This window comes from Bipolaris sorokiniana, assembly GCF_000338995.1.
Source record: "Bipolaris sorokiniana ND90Pr unplaced genomic scaffold COCSAscaffold_6, whole genome shotgun sequence".
NCBI lineage: Eukaryota > Fungi > Ascomycota > Dothideomycetes > Pleosporales > Pleosporaceae > Bipolaris > Bipolaris sorokiniana.
The window spans coordinates 1,142,102-1,163,532 of NW_006911900.1; the positions used below are offsets into that span (position 1 = coordinate 1,142,102).

At 51.0% G+C, this 21,431-nt stretch overlaps 10 protein-coding genes across 10 annotated transcripts; 7 read left to right on the plus strand and 3 right to left on the minus strand.

The window, feature by feature from the left end:
• The first annotated feature begins 458 nt into the window (after window positions 1-458).
• On the plus strand, window positions 459-1,717 carry COCSADRAFT_141473 (glycoside hydrolase family 61 protein). The gene is made up of 3 exons (XM_007701351.1): window positions 459-910; window positions 992-1,216; window positions 1,285-1,717. Exons 1-3 carry the CDS (start codon window positions 556-558, stop codon window positions 1,446-1,448), a joined length of 744 nt encoding a protein of 247 aa, XP_007699541.1. The 5' UTR covers window positions 459-555; the 3' UTR covers window positions 1,449-1,717.
• On the minus strand, window positions 1,700-2,847 carry COCSADRAFT_116325 (uncharacterized protein). The gene is made up of 3 exons (XM_007701352.1): window positions 2,591-2,847; window positions 2,174-2,500; window positions 1,700-2,091 (listed from the first exon to the last, which is right to left on the minus strand). Exons 1-3 carry the CDS (start codon window positions 2,810-2,812, stop codon window positions 2,005-2,007), a joined length of 636 nt encoding a protein of 211 aa, XP_007699542.1. The 5' UTR covers window positions 2,813-2,847; the 3' UTR covers window positions 1,700-2,004.
• A 1,591-nt stretch (window positions 2,848-4,438) lies between these two features.
• Window positions 4,439-5,383, plus strand: COCSADRAFT_36375 (uncharacterized protein). Its single transcript, XM_007700964.1, has 4 exons — window positions 4,439-4,721; window positions 4,775-4,835; window positions 4,888-5,017; window positions 5,068-5,383. Exons 1-4 carry the CDS (start codon window positions 4,674-4,676, stop codon window positions 5,177-5,179), a joined length of 351 nt encoding a protein of 116 aa, XP_007699154.1. The 5' UTR covers window positions 4,439-4,673; the 3' UTR covers window positions 5,180-5,383.
• Window positions 5,384-5,444: 61 nt separating this feature from the next.
• Window positions 5,445-6,507, plus strand: COCSADRAFT_170848 (uncharacterized protein; the record flags this gene model as incomplete). Its single annotated transcript, XM_007701353.1, has 2 exons — window positions 5,445-5,688; window positions 5,738-6,507. 2 exons carry the CDS (start codon window positions 5,445-5,447, stop codon window positions 6,505-6,507), a joined length of 1,014 nt encoding a protein of 337 aa, XP_007699543.1.
• Window positions 6,508-6,530: 23 nt separating this feature from the next.
• COCSADRAFT_317138 (uncharacterized protein) lies at window positions 6,531-7,751 on the minus strand. Its single transcript, XM_007701354.1, has 3 exons — window positions 7,511-7,751; window positions 7,298-7,452; window positions 6,531-7,164 (listed from the first exon to the last, which is right to left on the minus strand). The coding sequence occupies exons 2-3, from the start codon at window positions 7,440-7,442 to the stop codon at window positions 6,554-6,556; spliced, it is 756 nt and encodes a 251-aa protein (XP_007699544.1). The 5' UTR covers window positions 7,443-7,452; window positions 7,511-7,751; the 3' UTR covers window positions 6,531-6,553.
• A 2,167-nt stretch (window positions 7,752-9,918) lies between these two features.
• Window positions 9,919-11,280, plus strand: COCSADRAFT_87792 (uncharacterized protein; the record flags this gene model as incomplete). The annotated part of the gene is made up of 3 exons (XM_007701355.1): window positions 9,919-10,234; window positions 10,278-10,826; window positions 10,874-11,280. Coding segments are annotated over 3 exons (1,272 nt in total), but the record flags the coding sequence as incomplete, so codon positions are not given.
• A 1,197-nt stretch (window positions 11,281-12,477) lies between these two features.
• Window positions 12,478-13,854, plus strand: COCSADRAFT_36379 (uncharacterized protein). The gene has a single exon (XM_007700965.1). The coding sequence runs from the start codon at window positions 12,674-12,676 to the stop codon at window positions 13,694-13,696; it is 1,023 nt and encodes a 340-aa protein (XP_007699155.1). The 5' UTR covers window positions 12,478-12,673; the 3' UTR covers window positions 13,697-13,854.
• A 1,145-nt stretch (window positions 13,855-14,999) lies between these two features.
• COCSADRAFT_36381 (uncharacterized protein) lies at window positions 15,000-15,972 on the plus strand. Its single transcript, XM_007700966.1, has 2 exons — window positions 15,000-15,416; window positions 15,493-15,972. Exons 1-2 carry the CDS (start codon window positions 15,098-15,100, stop codon window positions 15,600-15,602), a joined length of 429 nt encoding a protein of 142 aa, XP_007699156.1. The 5' UTR covers window positions 15,000-15,097; the 3' UTR covers window positions 15,603-15,972.
• A 354-nt stretch (window positions 15,973-16,326) lies between these two features.
• Window positions 16,327-18,126, plus strand: COCSADRAFT_36382 (uncharacterized protein). The gene has a single exon (XM_007700967.1). It carries the CDS (start codon window positions 16,598-16,600, stop codon window positions 17,798-17,800), a length of 1,203 nt encoding a protein of 400 aa, XP_007699157.1. The 5' UTR covers window positions 16,327-16,597; the 3' UTR covers window positions 17,801-18,126.
• Window positions 18,127-18,930: 804 nt separating this feature from the next.
• Window positions 18,931-20,436, minus strand: COCSADRAFT_88627 (uncharacterized protein; the record flags this gene model as incomplete). The annotated part of the gene is made up of 3 exons (XM_007701356.1): window positions 18,931-19,623; window positions 19,673-19,784; window positions 19,832-20,436. The coding sequence occupies 3 exons, from the start codon at window positions 20,434-20,436 to the stop codon at window positions 18,931-18,933; spliced, it is 1,410 nt and encodes a 469-aa protein (XP_007699546.1).
• Between the last annotated feature and the right edge of the window lie 995 nt (window positions 20,437-21,431).

Here is a 21,431-nt window from a genome sequence, read left to right on the forward strand (position 1 = left end):
CTGCGAGTGTTGTTTCGTTGTCATTCGCTACTCGCGTGGTGTTTATATTACTCGCTACCGGCATTTTATATGAGGTTTCCGGGGGAAATAGATTGCCCCAGTGGAAAAACCAGGTTTACACACTACAACCCCAGGCTCCAGCCACAGTGTAGGGGGGGATATAATATCGTTGTAATATCGACTTCTCCACTCAAAGTCACATTGCCTAGTGCCAAAATCCTTGGAAGGCGAGTAAACAGTGGCAGCCCCGAACTAGAGTGCTACAAGCTTTGTGTAGCTCTATGTAGACCATGCCGAACTACTGCTACTAGTCGGTCCCTACGGGCTTATAGTCATCTAAGAGCACTATGCACTTCTTGACTTACCAAGAACAGCCCGGGACGACACTCCGTGCTCTTCCTGGGACGACGTTGACCATTGAAACATCCTATTCAGGACTTTGTGTAATAAGAGAGAAGATCTATAAGAAGCAGTGGAAGTGCCGTGAAACCAAATCCACAGCCCGCGACAATCACTTCCAAGCATAGCAACAGCAACTTGACACTAAACGCAGATATGCACGCATCCACTCTCCTCCTCGGCGCTGCCGCCCTCCTTGTCGAGAATGTATCCGCCCACGGTTTCGTCAAGGCCGTCAACATCAAGGGCGTCTCAACCAAGGGCTCCGATCCCGTCTGGTTCTACCAAGGAAACAACCGCGTCGCAACCGCTGGCTGGGACTCTCTGAACCAGGATCTCGGCTTCGTCGAGCCCAACAGGGCCTCATCCGCTGACGTCAACTGCCACAAGAGCGCTACACCAGGCAAGCTGTACGCCAACGCTAACCCGGGCGATACCATCGAATTCGAGTGGAACACTTGGCCAGACAGCCACAGGGGTCCCATCATCCACTACATTGCTCCTTGCAACGGTACGCAGCCGCTCCTCCTTCTCCCTTAAGCCCGTCTCTATCCGAGAAGAAGAATTTGCAGCTAATTTGCTTGTTCCATAGGTGAATGCTCAAGCATGTCCCCCGGCGACCTCCGCTGGTCCAAGTTCGCCCAGGAGGCTATCGTCAGCCCCAACGTCTGGGTCACTGACAACCTCATCAAAAACGGCTTCAAGGCTTCTGTTAAGCTGCCGTCTAAGCTTGCTGCTGGCAACTATGTTGTTCGCCACGAGATTATTGCCCTGCACGGCGGATCGAGCCCTAACGGTGCTCAGCTGTACCCTCAGTGTAAGTTCATTCCCTCCCTCTATCTTTTGATTTGGATTCTAGTGCAGACGCTAACGTGAGGGTTTCAGGCATCAACGTCAAGGTTGGAGGCAGTGGCACTGTTAGGCCCTCTAACGGTGTCCCAGGTACCAGCCTGTACACCCCCACCACCCCTGGTATCTTGTTCAACATCTACACTAACCCTACTTCTTACCCCTTCCCTGGCCCTGCTCTGTGGACTGCTGCCAACTAGATGGGTCAATGTGGGTTTGAGATGAGATGAGGGAGGTTCTCGAGATGGCCAAGGTTCTCGCCTGTTGGAATAGGCTGCTCTTCTACTCTGTATATACTTCACTCTTTCTTGAGGGGTTCATGGTCACGTTGGACATGTCCCCAATGTAAATGGATGCTATTACGACATGACCTTGTCTACTTTGTAGTAGACAGGTCGCATTATATACATGACTTGCAAATCATCTTTGTTGGAATTACTGATCGGTAATTCTGCTGTGCATCGTCAATCATGAACAGACCGCCTTTTTCGCACTTTCAACCTTACAGTGAATTCAGAACCCAAGTCTACTCCTTTATACTTACGTCCTCATTACAGTTATCTTCACAGCCCCTGCGATGCACTTTGTTTCCCTCCTTCCTGGGCTAGGTACGCACCTCAAATACTGCAGTAACAGTAACCTTAAAAAATGCACATGTTGAAAACTTAGCAACGCTTTCAAGGAGACTGCTTCCAAAGAGAACTTCCAACAAAACCACTCAAAAACCACCCTCTGTCTGCCTTACCATGCATCAAACTACTCAAACTGATTCCTACTCGGATCAGGCGCACAATACCCCCTCCCAAACAAAAGGCTCTGTAACCTATCCTCCATCCTGGCAAACTAGTCTCAACGTCAGCTTCCATTCATGACTTTCCAAACTCCCTACACATATCACAGTAGAACAAGGAAAAGAAAAACTTACAAATCCCCTCCCCTGCACCCCATCCCTAACCCAAACCCCATATCCCCCCATCAAATTCGCCATCATAACATCCGTACTCAACCGATCACCCACCACCGCAACGTGCTCGGGCCGCGTAACTCCCGTCTCAGGATGCGCCGCAAAATACGCCATGACATCGTCTTTGCACCCGGGCTTCTTGGTCGAGTGGCGTAGCACGACGACGCCCGTGTTGCGTTCTAGCAGCGTTGCCTGTGTGCCGTGAGGATCCGAGGATGTACCTGCTGTGTTTGAGACGATGAGAAGTTTGCGGCCGGGGTAGGCAGCGCGGAGGCGGGTGAAGTGGTCCTTTGGTCATGTGAGTTTTATCTTCACTTGTTAAAAAAATAATGTGGGACATGATAGTAGTCGTGGGTTTTTGTTTGAGATGAAACTTACTTGGTAGGGTTCGTATATCTCATCTGTGTGAGGAACGGCGAAGCAGTTGTCTTTGTCTAGGATTACGGCGCGGATGTCGACTTCTTTCTCGCCTTGTTTGCGTGGAAAGGCTTTGCTGAGGGGGACGGGGAGCTGGTTGAATGTTGGGATTGTGTGTTGGGGGAGGCAGAGAGTGGGGTCTCGCAAGAGGCGGAAGATGTTTAATGTGCCGGAGATATTCATGGTGGGTTTTAGGGCGTGTATAGGATGCGGTGATGTGACGTATTTTAAGTAAGACACGAGTTCGTGAGCAGCGAGAGATGCGCGTTCCGAGCGTTCCGAATAATTCCGAGCAGTAAGAAATTTGACTGTTCTCTTGGGAATTAGGAGAGGAAGAGGGTTGAGACGAATGTAGGCTTGTTCAACAGTACATTTCACTTGGCATGTATTAATCATGATTACCGGATTGAATTCAATATTGATACATGCAGGTCACCAGGTTTTGACTTCTCGCTTGACTGATCAATAGAGTTGAATTGAATTTATCCACAAGAAAGATACAACAGAACTCCGAGCCTTTCATAGAAACACAGTCAATCATCTCTCCTATTACCCCCCTCTTGTCAAACTTTCTGCCTCACTTCCTCACTCAAGCCTCCGAAGTTGAAAACATGTCTAAGCAGCGCCGTCATAAATGTCGATACAAGGTCGGAAATGGATCTAACATGACTAGCGATTGGTGATCCATCCGCAGGTATCTCAGATGGCGAAACTTATTCTTAGTAGTTGTAGCACCTCATGGACGCGAAACCTTTAACGGTCCAGTTGGAGGCACAGTCGCTGTTGTTGCCTTCTACTGTCGCCCTAGTTCCCCTGCAGTCGCTAAATTTGTAGAAGAAGCAACCGCATCCTCGGGATCCTTGGGCGCTATCGCAAGCAACTACGCTGACGCTGTGACTGTTGTCGTACTCGTTGTTGTAGCAGCGTCCATTGCCTGGTGTATCGGATTCGACGATGGAGTGCCAACAACGACCATCATCGTGGTATCGGACTTTGACGGCGGATGTCATTGTGGCGATAGTCGCAAGGACAGAGAGAGCTGTAGCGAAATGCATTTAAACGATTCAAAGGTGAAAAGGATTGAATATTTAGAAATACGTTTGTTGTGATCGAGGTGCTATTCTGATTTTGTTTTAAAGCAGCGCAGGCTGTCTTATATAGTCTGTCACCATAGTTTGTTGTGCTGCTGTCTCATCGCAACCGTAGTTCGCTGTTCTGCTGCCTTCGTCGCAACCATAACCGATTTGGTTGTACCCAATAGAGTTGTGCCTAATAAGCATATACCTATCGAGAGGTGTACATATTGTTGTTAGTATTACCAACCAATTTTCAGGGTTCGAAAGCAGGGTCTCGCTGACGTAAATGTCTAAGCCGAAGCTTTGAGGCTTTTATACAGGCTTATTATTTGAATCCTTTTACTTTGACTGCAAAGTTATTTTTTCTTAATACCCGATTCCAGTAGGTTAGAGTGTGGCCTGCCATTCTTTTCTCAGATAATCAATCTGATACGCTACACAGCAAACAGATGAAGACAAGTCAAGTCGTACATGGGACTATAATCACGTTGAGGGAGGAAAGTTAGATTCGAGATCAGTTTGCAGCGTGCTTTATGCTTGTATGATCGGCGATATCTTATTTTAAAGACCGAAGCAAGTCGTTGAGATGAGCTTTGATCTTTAGCTCGTTGACGTGGAGAGCAGAGAAAGGAAGAATGGGTTTAGAGGGCCAAATCCGCGTGCACGTGATGACTAAGTAAATGGTCCAAGCTCAACCTTCAACTTTCTGTAGACAGCGATATTGATACGCGCAGCAGGCCTGCACCAAAACTATCCACAACCTCCCACTGCGGTGCCTCTGAAAGTATCACTGAAACTGACGAGTGCGTTACTCGGCGAATATCTTGGCGACACAACGAGCGCATTTACCTCGATTATCCCATTCAGTACCTTTCGCGGACCTTCACCGAACGTCTTCTTCGCAACCTCCAGCACGCGCATAACTAGCTACAAGCCTACAATCTCAGCCTAAACCCCAGTTCTCAAAGATGACGAGCACTATTGGTATTCCAATCAAGCTCCTCAATGAGGCAGCAGTATGCGCAACACGGTTCTCAAATTCTCCCATGTCAGTACTGACTTTTAACAGGGCCACATTGTCACGCTCGAAATCACATCTGGCGAAGTCTACCGCGGCAAGCTGATTGAAGGTCCGGCTTCTATCCTATCTATAACACTTAAACCCTGCTAATGGGTTCGCAGCTGAGGACAACATGAACGTGCAGCTAAAGGACATTACTGTGACTGCTCGTGACGGTCGTGTCTCACATCTTGAGCAAGTCTACATCCGGGGAAGCCATGTACGATACTTCATTGTACCAGACATGTTGAGGTAGGCTCGTCAAGGGAACCTTCACTGAACAAGGCACTAACTACGGATAGGAACGCGCCCATGTTCCGATCGAGAGGTACGAGGGGTCGCGGTGTTGGTCTTGCGCGTGGTAGGGCCACAGTGAACAGGGCGAGGGCTAGCACTCGAGGTGGTGGACGTTGAACCATGTGAGGAATTCCGGCAAAGACACAACTTGAATGGCAGTAGCAAGCAAGCAATCCCAGGCGCAGCAGCTGTGAGGATGCGCTTGATGCGATTGATAAATGGCAAGGGGGATACACCGACAGGTATGATACCAGGTCACTTTTGCTGGGGCATACGCTGAAAACGGGATAGCAAATTTGATGATACCTTGGAACACGAATGAATGTTCATTCTCAAAAGAATGCGAAACTATTGCGTGACACGTGATGGTCCGAAGACCTGTATGTCTCTGCTACATTTAACGTGTAGTCTAGGCGCAGTCGCTATTGCTTTTGATCATCGCAGCCTGTTGCCCCACAATGAAAGATCGAGGGCTCACTCCCGAGAACTCCGCAACCCACAACTTTTTCCAGCACAACGCCACAATATGGACAGCATGGAGGGTATGGATAGCATGGATATCAAGAATTCACGACGCCTTTTAATTGTTGGGGCGCCAGATGCTGGTGTACTACCACTTCTCAAAGGCATGTTTCAACCTGGTTGCTCGTACGCCATTCGCTAATTGTCCTGCAGAGCTCACAGGCTCCGCTCCAGAACCCACATCCAATACCACCGCCGGCCTTACGCATGAGTTGCGCATTGAAACCAAGTACTACACCGCCACTGTGCCCATCTGGATCGACGAATTACCCAACGTTGCTGAATGGCGCACCGAATTCACCAAACCAGAAGCCCGCGAAGTTGTTACAGCGCTCGGCGCATGGGTATATTGTTTCAAGAGACCAGTCGAAGAAAAAGATGTAGATAAAGTCAAAGAAACGATGCAGGCCATCTCGGATGTAATTGAACGTGCGTGTGGCTATGGCGGCGATATTGCATGTCTAGCGGTGGCGATGCCGCAATCCGTTACGCCATACCTGGACAAAAGCCACGAGGAGTGGGAAGAGTTGGCCATGGACTATGGTTTCGAATACATTGACTCGGAGAAGAAGGGCAAAAACGAGTTTGGCGAAGCTACGGGAGTGCAGCGGGTGCGGGAAGCGCTCGAGGCAGCAGAGTGGGAGAGCAGTGCAGCCTTGGATTTTGGGGAAGATGAAGAAGGGTTCGAGAATAGCTTTGAGGCCGAAGAGGCAGAAATGAACATGGAGCTGTTTGGCATGAAGAATGCGCTTGCGGGGTATGATGGCGACGAAGAGGGAGAGACAGACGACAAAGACGTCGAAGACCTCGAAGTCATGATGCGAAAAGTGGTTGCTATCAAAGAAATGGGCGAGGGCATGGAAGAGGGCGAACGCAAACGCTTCGCCGCCAAAGCCGTCAACGACCTGATGAAAGATTTCTGAACCTTTTATACTCTCCCCCTTCAACTCTACCTGCATTGCATTCCTTTCAACTCTTAACACCAAAGCAAATCAAAAACGGAAAATCCATCTCCCTCGCCGGCTTCCCGTCTTCGGCCTCTACTTCCTTCCTCAACACAAACGCCTCCTCAACCCTCACCTCGTTGAACCCCGTCCCTAGCAACATCTCCTCGATTTCTTTCTTCTTGATTCCGTGCCGCTCCACCCCAGGCCGCTTACTCACAGGATGAAACGGTACAGCCTCCGGCCCAAAATCCTCATAATCCGTCAGCGCCACCACGCCCCCATGCCGCAGACACTTATGCATCGTCTGCAGGATATCCGGCATCGAGGGTATATGATGCAGCGTTAGATGCGACACCACAAGATCAAAGCGGTACTCGTACGGCGGCTTCGGTTCCTCTCCTCTATGCGTCGCTAAGAGTGCTGCTGCACTCTGCAGTTCGTGCGCGTCGGGGTTGGTGAGGAAGTGGTTCACAGAGCAGAGGTTTGGGTGTTCAGTGGGTAGATTGGCGAGTTTGATGTTGAAGGCGGAGATCATGCCATCTGCGGTGTCGACGCCGATTAGGCTGCGGACGTGGGGGGCGAGCATGAAGGAGAGGAGGCCGGTGCCGCAGCCGATTTCTAGGACGTCAAGGTCTAGAAGCGTTGTAGTACTTGATTAGAAACTTGAGGTTGACTGTTCAATTTTGATTTTTTTTGGAGATTGTTTTAATGGCTTCTTTTTTGTATTGTAAAATGGATTAGAATTGAGGAGTTGATGTTTACTTACTTTTGTTTCTACCCTCTTTGAAAGCGGGTACGTAGCGTTTTATTGCTTCGAGGGCGTTGGCGGTGGATTCCACGTGCTTCTTATTGGAATCCCATTCTAGGGCTTCGGCGCTGAAGCGCGCGTTGTTGATTTCTTGGTTAGACATGGTATATGTTCTGTTGAGGGGAAAGAGTGAATTGTTGCGTCTCTGTACGAAGAGGGAGGTTGCTCAACTGGCTTGTATACAGGATGCGGTGATGGCGGGGTTGCGGGGTTCTAAACGGGCGCGCCTGGTCACATACAGCTGAGGGGAAGTCTGGAGCATACGAGGACAATCGTCATTAAGGTGCGTTCATGATGAGCTACTATTTGCTCTAATGCTAGTGATATTTTGAGGTTGGATGTAGCTTAAGTGCATGATGGTACTTGTAGATAGGTGATTTTGACATGCAGACTTAATATGACAATATAAGGTTGAGGACAGATTTGAACATATTGATATTTCATATCTTAACCGATGGCGTACCTTTGAAAATAGTCTTGGAATAATTGCTTGACAGCATTTGCAGAGTCTCATCCACAGGGTGTTAGCTACAGTAGTAATACCATACCTAGAAAGCTGCTTATGAAGCTTGGTATAGTATTTTTAGTTATCCCATTATTGGAAGAATTCCATTGGCAAAAGATTTCTAATAGGCATTGATATCTCGATATTGGATAACTACATCAAGTTAGTCCTGTGAATATTCTCTTCACTCTGCGTTGTTTGGAATCCTCGCAGAGACACGTGCTTTGAACTGCAAGCTTCAATTCAATTACCAGGATCATCGTAGTAATGCAGTAAGACAGCGGGCTGCCAGATATCAGGCGGTGGAACGACGTAGTATGCGTGATCATGTTCGGTGGCACAGCTTCGGCCACAGCGGTGGCTGTGCAGTGGCAGTGAAACGGAGCTTGACCCGCCATTGGAGTGGGTAAAAGGGTCTATGAGCTACAAATGTATTCTTCGTGAAATGATTGACCGATCGATGTAGTATGCATGCACAATCTGTCCAAGTGGCTGGTAGAGTAGGACCATCTACTCGCCTGAGAATGCCCCGCTCGTTCGTAAGCGCCCCTTGTACAAACGTGGCGGCTTCGCTGGGTTGGTGACAGCTCAGCCTCAATATGTCCCACATTTCGTCATGTATACACGCCCAAAGCCCAACGCGGTCGGCCAATGGCCAATGACGAGACCCGTCAGGCGGGTGCAATGGGCGCCTGCTGGGGCGGAGCTGACCAACATGTTGCGCTGACCTGGGCATCAGCGCCATCCTTCGCACAAACAGCGTGCCAGACACCCACGCTCCTTCACCCGCCATTTCTTCCTTCATAACCTGCAGAGCTCCACCTAGAAAATCAGCCTTGTCAAGCCTTTTCTCAACTCCTCCAACACCGTGAGAAGCTCCGAAGCAACACACACACACGCACAACAATGGGTGTATGTTATCCTGTGGTTCCTTGGCTGCCCCTCCATCCCCCATGACCCCGCCTGCGTCATCGAGGTGTGTATATACACAGGTAGATTAAGCTGACCTGATGTAGCTCGCAAGCAAGATGGCTGCAGCAAATGCAGCAGCAGGCATGCCTCCAGGCGGCCAGTCTGGCTATGTAAGTGCAATGCTCGGGTTGCATTCAAAGCGCTCACTAACGCATATACGTAGCCTGGACAGCAACAGTACCAAGCGTATCCAGGTGCCCCAGCCCCAGGTGCCGGCGCTGCCGGGGTAAGTCAAAGCTCTTTCTTTTGCTGCTAGTTCCCGCTCTTCCTGCATCATCATCGCCCTCTGCCCTGCTGTACCCGCCACCCAAGACTAGGCATTTGCAAGCCGTGACGAGTCCCCACTCCACTTTTGACTCCCAATAAACCACCCCCCCGCCCTCTTGGACCGCCCGCCTCTGGACTCTATCCGCCACAATCTGCTCTTGGGCCCTAGCCACACATGCCTCTCTCAAGCAAAATGGCTTCCAGCTACAGCGCTTACCAGCCGCCCCCGCCACCGGGACAAGCACCAAACCCATATGCACAACAACAACCTGGCCCTCCAATGCCCCCGCGCCCTGGTTCAAATGCACCACCACCACAGTCTCCCTATTCACAGCCGCCCGCCCCAAGTTCCTATGGCACATCATCATCACCCTATCCTCAAGGACAGTCTGGCTACAACAGGCCTCCCCCGCCGCCTCCAGGTCAACAGCCTCAGTCTCCATATGCCCAATCTCCATATCCTGGCCAGGCACAGCCCGCCCCATGGAGTCCACCACCAACCCCTCAATCATATGGGCAGCAGCCTTACGGACAGCAGCCCTATGGACAGCAACCCTACGGACAGCCGCCTCAGCAGGGACAGTGGGGGCAACCACAGCAACCAGCCTATGGACAGCCGCTCCAGCAGTATAACCAACCTCTTTCACCGTCTTACCCGCCAAATGTTCGTATTGATCCGCTTTCTCCCCTATTTATCCTTGACGGATATGATCCTGGATCTCCATTGTGAAAATCTTCGTCACTTGAGCCCTATACATTTTCTTTTCTGTGACTTATTTTACATTTTTTATAACTCATTTTGCTCAAACCAGAAAGCTGTCTGAATAATCACTAACATATGGATCAGGGTCCACCAGGACAGGGTCAATACGGTGCTCCTCCGCCTCAAGGAGGATACCCAGGCGGCCCGCCTCCCCAGCAACTATCCCAGAGCAGCCCTGCTGAAGTAGAAGGCTACAAGCAACTTCTCAATGCCTGTATCCAGGAGAAGAACCTCCAGGGCTTCTACCCGCCAAATGACCCAAGGATTGCCCAGATCGCTCAACAAGCAGGCCCCAAGGTCAACCAGGTCATTCAGCGCTGGCGTGTCGCAAAGGAAATCGCAAATGATATTGTCAAGCTTGCCTTGTACGACATTGTACTCTATATCGGTAGGTTACGCAATTCAGCTTATGGAGCGCAGCTGACATGTAGAAGACGACAGTGGTTCCATGCAGTTTGAAGAGGAGGGAAGCCGCATCAAGGACTTGCGCCTTATTCTGGAGCGGGTCTCGTTTGCTGCCACGCTCTTTGACCATGATGGTATTTCTCTTCGCTTCATGAACACTGATCTTTCCAACGCACGCGACCAGCAGGGCCGTCCTCTCCAGGATGGTGTGGCCTCTGAAGCTCAGATTGAGCAAATTATGCGTGGCGTACAGTTCAAGGGTCTTACACCTATGGGAACTGCTATGAGACAAAAGGTCATTGATGGCATCGTTCTCCAAAAGGCGAGGAACGGTCAGCTGAACAAGCCGATACTGGTCATTGCCATCACCGATGGTCAGCCAGCTGGAGAGCCCCAGAACGCCATCTTCGATACCATTCAGTATGCTTTTGACACTCTTAAGGGTTTCCCACAGTATGGCCGCGGCGCTGTTGCATTTGAGTTCGCTCAGGTTGGAAATGATGAAGCTGCTAGGAAGTTCCTCGGTAAACTTGATGAGCACCCCGTAATCGGACCAGAGGTTGACTGCACCTCGAGTAAGTTTGATCAATCTGCATGTAGGATATCGCTAACATTGTACTAGACTTCGAGAACGAGCAAGAAGAGATGATGCGCGCCAATCCTCCTGTGGATCTCACACCTGATCTGTGGATCATCAAGCTTCTTCTTGGCGCCATTGACCGTAGTTACGACTCCAAGGACGAGAAGACCAACCACCAAGCATCTGGTGGATATGGCGCACCTCCAGGCCAGTACGGTGCTCCGCCAGGCCAATACGGCGGCCCACCGCCGGGTCAGTACGGAGGTCCCCCACCAGGACAGGGCCAGTATGGCGCGCCACCCCCACAAGGCCAATATGGCGCCCCTCCTCCAGGCCAATACGGAGCTCCACCACCAGGTCAATATGGTCAGCGACCGCCGCAGGGTGGTCCTGGTGGATACCCAGGTCAGCAGCAGTACGGCCAGCCACCGCCAGGTGGCAAGTACTAGTACTGAACTCCTAGCCAAGGCGTTAGCAACCGAAGTTTGGTCTCAGGCTAGAATCGAAAATAGGAAGCAGGAATGTGTCAAGGAACAGTGATGGATATCCTTTAATTAGCCTATGTTTTCCGAGAATATGTTCTATTAGAGAACTATGGCTCTGACTCTGCGTGTCTGGGACGGCTTGAATTGTTTGCAAAATTGCTATGAATGATATTCCCCCCTCAGTGCATGTCTAGCTTGCATGCTTTCAGTAGTGTTTTAGAATCCATTTCAATCAACCATGTATAGACCAATGTCGGCCCCAGTTCCATCTTCAAGAGTAGGTCTTATCAAGTATAAGGCCTCGCTTATCTAGGCCAGGCGGATGTCACTAAGAAATACCTAAGGCGTTCATATACTCCCTACAGCATAGGGTAGTAGTACAACCAACGCAGTAGAGAAAAGGAAGTAACAAAGGGAAAGGGGCTTCAAATGGTTTTTTTTTTGTAATTAGGGTTATGCTGAGTGCGATAATTAGTCCACCCTCATGAATGCCATTGAATCTGGTTGAGTCCGGTGTTAGGTAGTAGGTTGCTTAAATTTGGAGTGTAGGGGTGGATTAGGAAAGAATTGAAGTGTCTCTGAGACTTGATCAACAAGCTGAGACTCCAGAGGATTTAGAGTATTCTCTTCTTGATTTGTGATGTTGCATATCATATTGTGCTCCAAGTTAGTGTATATACTTTTGAACAGAGCTGAAAGACCAATGCATGAAGAGAAACAGAAGCTACAGCGAGCTGAGTAAGTTTAGCCCTAACACCCTCCCTACAGCTTATGTAACTATAGATAACACATGTGCGGAGGGCTTAGTGCTACGAAATATTGTCTACTTACCACAGCGGAAATAAATGCAAATAGCGGAATAGTGCCGCGCTATTGTATTATTACCTCACCACGGCAGAAATGAAAGTAGGGAGCGGAACAGTGCCGCGCGAAAAAAAAAGACTTAAAAAGGCGCCGCAGAGCGACCGTCAGGGGCAACGCCCAGAGCAAAGAAGAGAGATTTGGGTGAGTAGCTCGTAGGGGGAGTCACCTATGTAGTAAGTATATATATATATGTACATAGGTACATAGATACGTAGACAAATAGATAAGAGTTGTAGTTTAGGTATGCATTATCCAGGGTCCAGGATCGATCACATGCAAAGTTTACAAATAGTACTAGTTGGCTATCTGCACATGGTCCTGCACGTGCCCGCTGATGACGCGCCATGGCCTGTTCCGAGCAAACCTCGGCCAGCATGCTCAGGTAATGCATGACCTCTTGCTACTTGACCCAATTTCCAACAACATCATGTCTCAATAACATTCGTCTCACTTAGTTTTTGATCGTGTTCTGCGGGAGCTGCATACTATCGCCATGACGGAAGACCTGCATCCTGCGACAAGCACGTCTTCCTCGGAACCCGCCGGAGCGCCTTCTCCGTCGCCTGGTGCGGCGCCAGAACCACCCGCGCGCCCATCTTTGATACGCAAGTTACGCCTTTTGCTCCTGAAATACATTACCAAAGCCGCCTCTGGCACAGACCGCACAATTTTCCGCCTCGCAAAACTACTGTCGACTCCTGACGGCACTGATGCCCTTCTATGCACAACATGCTACACACTTACCCTGGTCCACGCCCTCCTATCCCGCCTTCTCGAGAAAAGGTTAGCCAGCATCGCGACTGAAATCGCCGGGAAAGCAGATGGGGTATTGTTTCCTGGCGAAACGCTCATAGCGACCCTACCAGCACCTACCAGCACCAAACTTATAGCCCAGACAATAGGAAGTGCAAAGGCAGTGGCTGACCTCATATCCGACTATCGAATCTTCGTGCGTTTGTGGAGTTTGGTGGGTATATACACTTGGGGGAGAACGACGTACCAGGACCCTTTACCTGAGAATGCTGGCGCAAAGGAAAAGACGCTGCGCGCCTTGACATGGGCGTCTATCACGTCGTGCGTAGTCTGTCAGGTTCTCGAGGGTGGTGCATATCTTAGCTCAAAGGGAGCCTTGACATCAGCTAGGTGGACCGGCGACGCGGGAAAGGCACGGGAGAATGAATGGTGGATCTGGAGTGCGCGGTTCTGGGCTGCGTATGTTGGTATTGAGGTTGTTCGTCTCGGTGTCATGCGATGTAACCGCTCGCCATCTTCCTTGGCGCCTGTAGTCAACGGAGATGGGGAAAAAGAGGACAAGATTAGATTGGCAGAGAGTATAAGAGCGGAAAAGGAAGAGAACTGGGTTTGGTGGAAAGATCTGGTATCGAATCTTGCATACGCCCCAATGACACTGCATTGGTCGCTGGAGCAGGGGCTCCTCGGCGATGCGGGCATAGGCATTTGCGGCATGGTTGCAGGCGGATCTATGCTGATTGATGCATGGAGCAAGACTGCATAGACGCCTCCGGATATCTCTCATCCTATCGTAAGGCCCACGTGAGGATGACAAGAAGCTATTAAAAATGCCCGCTTCTGCATGTACCATTGCCGCCGGCGATACGGCAGTAGAGTACGCCCAGGGGTGAAGAAAGATACACGGATATACCCTTTCCTACACTTGGTCAATAAACTCAATCGAACAAAAAAAGCAAACCTTGACTTGCCCTCAACGCATATACCGTTGACCCAACTAAGCATAACCTCCATCATCTGCCCCCTCATCTGCCCCCTCATCTCCATCCCGATCTCAGATCAACCACCACACCAGGCAATCCCGCTGCAATCCCACCCCTCCATGCACCAACAAAACTCCCGAAACCCTCACTCAACCTTTTGCCCAAATCGCTAGCTAGCTAGCCCACCTTCCGCATCTGGCACTAGTCCCCGCGTCGATAGGTAGTAACCCGCCGATCCCGCACGTCCAACCAGCCTATCGAACGCGCACATGTGCGTCTGTTAGCTCGTGGTCGGCCAACCCGGTTGCTTGATTACCATGTAAGCTAAGTAGCGAATAAGGCCCACGGAGTAAGTGGAAGCGCCGCCGAATGAGATGGATAAGGTGAAACATGTGGGTGGGATTTGGGGATTGTTGTGGGTGGGGCTGCGGTAGGTCAGATGGAGATGTGTAGCGCTTAGGATGGCGGGAAATTGGGGAATGAGGGTACTAGGTGAGATTATGGAGGGGGTGTATGTAAGATGAAAGGGTGAGTATGCATGCCGAATGAAGGGGGGGGGGGGGGGGGGAATTGAAGAGGTAACTGAAGATGAGCATTTCGAATGTATTGCTTATGGTGTTTTGAAACAGGTGACAGGCAAGGATAACAACCAATCCAATTATCTATCTTGCCTCCAGGAAACAAAGCACGAGTAAAGTCAAAACGTGGAATGGAGACCGGGCAAGATACGTTAGATTTGCCTCTTTTCTCCGTTCGGATCATACGGGACTACTTTCTGCGTGACTTGATGTTCCCTTGGTGTGTTTCCGGGGGCTTGGAGGGTGTGGCCTTCCAGAGTAGGTCTAAACCCGGAGGTCGACTACGCAGTTTGGTTATGATTTTCGTTTTTGCACATAACTCAACCAAGCCCCCCCCAGGGCATGCAAAGCCACCAGAACTAAGCAAGTAAGAAAGGAGTGGTAGCCTTTTTTTGCGAGCATGGCAGTTTGGCGGCGTATCCGTTGGGTCGCACAAAAAAGTAAGCTGTTAATTGCTTTGACTTTGAAGTATATAAAGGGCTGTAGGTATCCCCCCAAATTCATATTTGAAAGTGTCGAGAAACACCACCGGTTTCCGTTGCACCCCCACCCTCGTTGTCGTCCACTGTCTTTCCCATTCGCTTTTAAGCAGACAAACCGTTCACTATGCAGCTCTCCACTCTCCTCCTGTCTCTCCTCCCCGCTCTTACCCTCGCTCTCCCCACAACCGACTCCGTGGAATCATCTGATGTCCTCGCTGCCGTCGAGTCCAGACAGTCGTGCTACGTGAAGTGCGGATCGACATGCTACACCTCGGCGCAGGTCACCACTGCCCGCAATGCAGGATACAACTACTACCAGAACAACGACCAGGCTGGTAGCTCGAACTATCCTCATACGTATAACAACTACGAGGGCTTTTCGTTCTTGGTGTCCGGACCGTACCAGGAGTTTCCGCTTAGGACATCGGGGGCTTACACCGGTGGTGAGTGACTCTTGTTCTCAATTTGGATTTAGACTTTTCTCTTTGCTCTTCTTGTTTACTAATGTGTATTTTGCAGGCTCGCCTGGTGCCGATCGTGTCATTTTCAACACTCGGGGTCAACGCGCGGGAGAGATTACGCACACTGGTGCCAGTGGTAACGCCTTTGTTGCTTGCTCGGGTTGGTAAATTCTATTTTTCTTCAGAATGTGGGGGTATGAAAGCAGTGGCACTCGGAAAGAGAGTGTGTGAGATGGTCAAAACTGTGGCTGGCGTTCGCTACGGTCAGTGATTAAGACGTAACGAGGGATTGCTATATCCTACTATCAGGGAGCCAGTGTTTTGGCATCACAGAGATTTAACGAAAGGATACGAACTTTGTATATATGAATGAAATAACTGAAATAAGGATCTGGCATGTTACGACAAGATTACACTTAAAAATGCGCCCCAAAATACATCAGACGTAAACATAAAGAATTTATTTACTCAAGAGCAGACTATATTCATCCCATGTCGCTCACGAACACATTAATCGATTACGAATATTTCGTACCCCAATATTGATTTATGGAATTTGGATATTCGAGTACGGGCAAGATTAGGGTTAGATAAGCGATATCCTGGATTGTTAACTAATCCTATCTACTCAGACTTGTAAGGCTATCGCGCGTCATTAGGCGGGATGTGCAGGGCAAGCTAGCCTAGTCTTAAACTTTGCATGTGATCGATGCTGGACCCTGGACACCACACACTCAAACGCATTGGCGATCTACACACGTCCTAACTTCGGCGCTTCTGTCGCATGTCTCGGCTGCCAACTTTAATGCATAGAAGGCGGGGGCCACATACCAATACAAGATGTAACAGCGTTTGACATGCATGCTACTGCCAGCAAAACGCATGACATCAACACGCATCTAACAAGCTTTTGAGGGCCTTGTATTTGGCATCCTTGTCGACTCGATATCTTGCCATATCTTCCCACAACTCCCCACTTCACACCGCCACGTCTATAAGGCGGGCGGGCTGGTTTCATTGCGGGGAAAAACGAAGAGCACGGGTTGCGAACGACCCTTTAATCCTGCTTGCTGGAAAACATCACCATTCCTGCTTTTTCTCAGCGGCCACACTCGCTCGTTTTGTTGTGCCCTTGACGCCCTGCAAACACGACAACATCAACAATGTTGACGACGCCCGACGTCCCTACGCGTCGCCCGACGTACCCCCTCGCCCATGCCTTTCGCCGCAAACCCCGCCGTATCCCACTTGTGCTGCGCTTCTCCAAGGGCGCGGTGCACGATATCATTCTCTTGCCCGTGATCCTGCACTCGCTCTTTACCGTCCTCATCGTGTACATCGACACCCGCTATGTCGACTCAATCAGCATCCCGTCGACCATCATCCCCTCGCTCTCCATAGTCGTGGGTCTGATGCTCGTGTTCCGCAACAGCACAAGCTACGACCGCTTCTGGACGGGACGAAACTGTCTGACGACCATCAACACCGCCGTACGCAACCTCGCAAGAATCTCCTTAGTCAACTCGCGCGACAAGGACGGCTACGCCACTGAAGAGCAGCGTCGAGACACCGAACGCATCGTCCGCGTCCTCATCGCCGTCTTATACTCAATCAAACACAACCTCCGCGCCGAATTCAACATCCCCCCCGCCAGCCTCGCCGCCTTCCCTGCCCAACCTACCTCCTACTCCCAGCGCTCCCGCCCCGTCTCCCGGCGCCCCAGCTACATCGACCGCACCGCCTCCTCCAGCGCCGCCCAAAGCACCTCCACCACACCCCTCCTCGGCCAATCCACCCTCATCCTCGAAACCGGCGACGCCGGCATCGTACACACCAAGAAGGACGAATACGTCTCTCTCCTCCCGGACGGCCTCATGGGCTACGAAGACCAAGGCCTCGGTCTCCCGCTTCAACTCACCATCCTAATCGAAGGCTACATCCGCCGCGGCGCCGACCGCGGCTGGTTCAACGCGCCGCTCTCCTCTCAAATGAGCGTGCAGATTAACTCGTTGGTTGATGCCTACGGCCGCATGGAAACGATCCGCTCGACCCCGATCCCCGTCGCGCATCTCATTCACCAAAAGCAAGTCCTCGCTCTATACGCGTGCGTGCTGCCATTTGCAATCGTCGACGATTACAGGTGGTGGAGCGTCCTTGTTGTCGCCATTGTCACGTTTACGCTCTATGGCATTGAGGGCATCGGCGTGCAGTTGGAGGACCCGTTTGGGTATGATAAGAATGATATCAAGATGGATGGCATTATTGAGGATACGAGACAAGAGATTATGGTGCTGCTGGATGAGTGGAAGGCGAGTCATGAGGGGAGGGCTATGGGCGGCATGTTTGAGAATGATGCGTATTACTAGGGGGTGATTGTGAGATTTGCGGGGAATGTGGGCTAATGACGGATATATGCGGGGGGTGGGTTGGTGAGGGGATGAGTAATGATTTTTATTTCTTGGATAACGTTGACGAATGGATAGGATTATGAAAACGATAATAGTAAAATGGTTTCCGAGTTTTGTGTCATAGAATACCATTTGTTATTTTCGACTTCCCAGTATTGAACATCCGCTGAAACGTTTTGCGAGTGTTTGTAACTACTTGTTGTGATGACACCATTTATCGTTTTTGACTTCCTAGTCTTAACAATCTGCAGAATTGTTTTCCAAGCATTGTTTTATGAAATACCACATAGTTATTCCTAGTTTTCGTCTTCTCGTTTTCGACCCCCCCAGTATTAAGCAATCCGCTAGAATGCTTTTCGAGTATCATATGATGGAATAACTACCATTTATCGTTTCTAACTTTTAATTATTCAACTTTCGCTAAAATAATCTCTAGGTGTTGTATTGTGGAATACCATTTTTCGTTTTCGACTCTTGATTGTCAAACATTCGCGTCCACAATCACGTTTACAAGTAACGACAAAATGGAAATCCTCATATATTCCATAACATACATTAACATGCCCTTCCCCCTTCTCTCATAATCATGCGTATATATATATATACCACCCCTCTTCTGCATACGTCTTTCCCCCATCTTCCCCGGGATCTACATTAGATAGCAATAGTCGGCTTTGCATCGTAGCCAAAGTTCCCCTGCAAGCCCCAACAAGCCAACTACTCCATCACTCCATTCACCTCTCGCGCCAGAAAGAATACCAAGAAGAAAAAAAAGGGCCGAAACGGATTCAAGAGAGATTTCAATTCAATCAAACAAATCATAACAACATGTTCGCTTAGTGTGAGTGAGAGGGAGAGCCATTGAGAAGATATCAAACGAGCAAAAATAAAAGAGGGGACAAGAACAACATCGACGCCCTAGAGACATGCTGAACAAGTGAGTGCCGAGCAATGAAGAGATGATGAGAAAAAAGAAGATCCTATGGCGATGAGTCAACAGGGAGAATGTCGATGGATACTGTATATGGGACCAAAAGATGATATCCGAAAAAGACCAAAAATGCCGCCCCTATTTCATATCTCTTTTACTAGTCAAAGCGCACAGGTGGGAGACTGGGTGCTTCGCTCGGACGTCGTCCATTTCCATTCGTGTCAGAGTCGGACGAGGACGACTCAACTTGGTGCAGGCGATTTCCAGCAGCCCTGCCGGCGCTACCGTCTAGGACAAACGGGCCGATGTTGTTGCGAGGCGTCATTGGACCCTCGTGTACGCGGTCGGGTGCTAGGCCATTGCTCGTTGTGTGATGTAGTGGAGTCAGACCTGCGTACTGGTTTGCTCCAGACACGTTGATGCTGACGGGCGCCGTGGCGGACGACACAGGTGGCGTGATTTGACGATCTGGTGTCTCGGGCGAGGACTGATGTGTGTTTCCGTTGGCTGACTCGGTACCGTTGATATCTATGTTTGTGATTTGCTGTCGGAGGTCGCTGAGGTCAAAGTTTGAGCTGCTCGAGTTCATGGGTGCAACAGAAGCACGAGGAGTGACATGGCGGTCGGCTTGCTCTGTGTTTGCATGGGTGGTTGTGTCGCCGTTGGCTACTTCCTCGTCTCCCTCCCAGTCTTCAAACTCGCCCATGTCTTCCACATCCTCTTCCAAGTCGGCGACCGCCCTGCAGTTGGGACAGAGAAAGTTTGGCCATGTGGGCCCATTGAGGATGGGACGAATACACTTGTAGTGCCAGACATGTGAACATGGTGCTACAAACAGCGATTGACAAGGCTGCAATGTGATTAGTAGGGCCCGGTTGTATCAAGGCATGGAAACATACTGCTATGGACATTAAACAAATGGCACACTCGGAGGTGTGTGTAGAGGCGGCATCGCCCGTGACTTCCTTCTTGTTCTTGGCGAGGGCCCGCAATCTTTGGTGGGTTTGTTTACTAGACGAGTTAGCAAAGGCGCTCTTGACAGGAATATGCAAACATACTTGAATGTATTCAGACCCTGCTGCCAGCCGCGGTTGCATTCAACGCGGATTTTAACACAGCGGAAAATCATCTCTTCGCCCCCGCGGAAATCGATGCCTAGCTGAATAATATCGCCATCCTTTATGCGAAAAGGCTTTGATTCGACGTTGGGCTGACTGAGGCGAATGTGATTCAAAAAGGTGCCCGACGAGCTCTTGACATCTTTAATATACCAGCTTCCATCCTTGCACCACAGTTCGCAGTGCTTTCTGCTGACCACTTTGGACTTGAATCCAATCGCTGCAGCGGATGGGGTGTTTGAAGAGATTTCTGGCGCATTATCACGCTCCGAATAGCGGCCGACACGAAGCACGGCCGACTCGTCGGGCAGCGTTCGCGTGATGGTGGGAAATATCAGAGAAGGTCTGCCGGCTCGAGGGTCTTGATGTGGGATGAAGCGAATTGAGGGGAGGTGCTTGACAGCGCCTCCGCTGTCGGTGGAGCTGTCTGATGGCTGGGTGGAGGTAGTGGTGGTGGTGGAGGCAGAAGTGGTTGCTGGCGTGGGCCCAGTGTTGTTGCGCACTTGCAGCTGGGGCTGGGCCGTCTCTGAGCGAGTACGGGTCATGATCTCGTGGGGAGAGGCAGGCGGTGAGTCTGCTGGGGGGCTCTGAGGCTGGGCGTCGGTCGTCTGGCGTCGCGACAAAGGGAGCAGACGCGGCAGAGGGGGGTGTTGGGAGGAGGGAGAGGCAAGGGCTGGCGAGGCTGGCGAGGCCGGCGGCGTGTGTGTTGAGGCGCGTGGGCGGGCCCGTTGGCGGGAGGAGTCCTCACGTGTCTGGTCTGGTGGGCTGGCCGAGTGCAGGTGCAGATTTCTGAAGAAGCTGATTCCTCGATGGACGCCCGTCGGTCGCTGAGCTGACGAGTCGGACGACAATCCGGTTGAGACAGCAGTTGGGGGAGCTGGGGCCGCCGTTGTAGTGAACATCACCTCCCCTGGTCTTGGGCGCGAGATCAGAGGTAGTAGTAGTACAGGAATAAGCTCTGGGCTGAGGCTGGGCGGGGACGGCAGGCTGATTGCGCGAGTTTCGAGGGCGTTTGACGGACGACACAAGTGGCCCAGGTTAATGGGGCATGGGTACAGGCGCGGGCGAGTCTGAGGCAAAGGGCAGAGGAGTAAATGCAAATGCAGACGCGAGTGCGGACGCAGCCAGCGGAGCGAGAGCGAGCCAACAGGGTCGGGGCTGGTTTATGCGGCGCAGCCAGGGCGGCCAGGGCGGCCAGGGCGACCAGGGCAACGAGTGTACAAGTAAATGGGTAATGAGCCAATTCTAGAGCCCGGGCGGGCTATTCTGGGCTTCGATGGGCTGTAGAACGGCCTATGAAGGGCTCTGGGCTCTGGGGGCAACCGACAATGGCCAGCACAAGACACTACTGCACGCCCTCTCACGTGCCCGCATCCACCACCGCCCACACCCACACATTGCACATGTGCACACACGGCAAACGGAGCGCCCGCCCTCGGTCCCAGTCCTGGCCACCAGCATGAACATGCGGGCTGCCCTCGCCGCTCGCCGTTCGCCGCCCGCCGCCCTGGTGCAATGCCGTCACGAAACCATACCACAC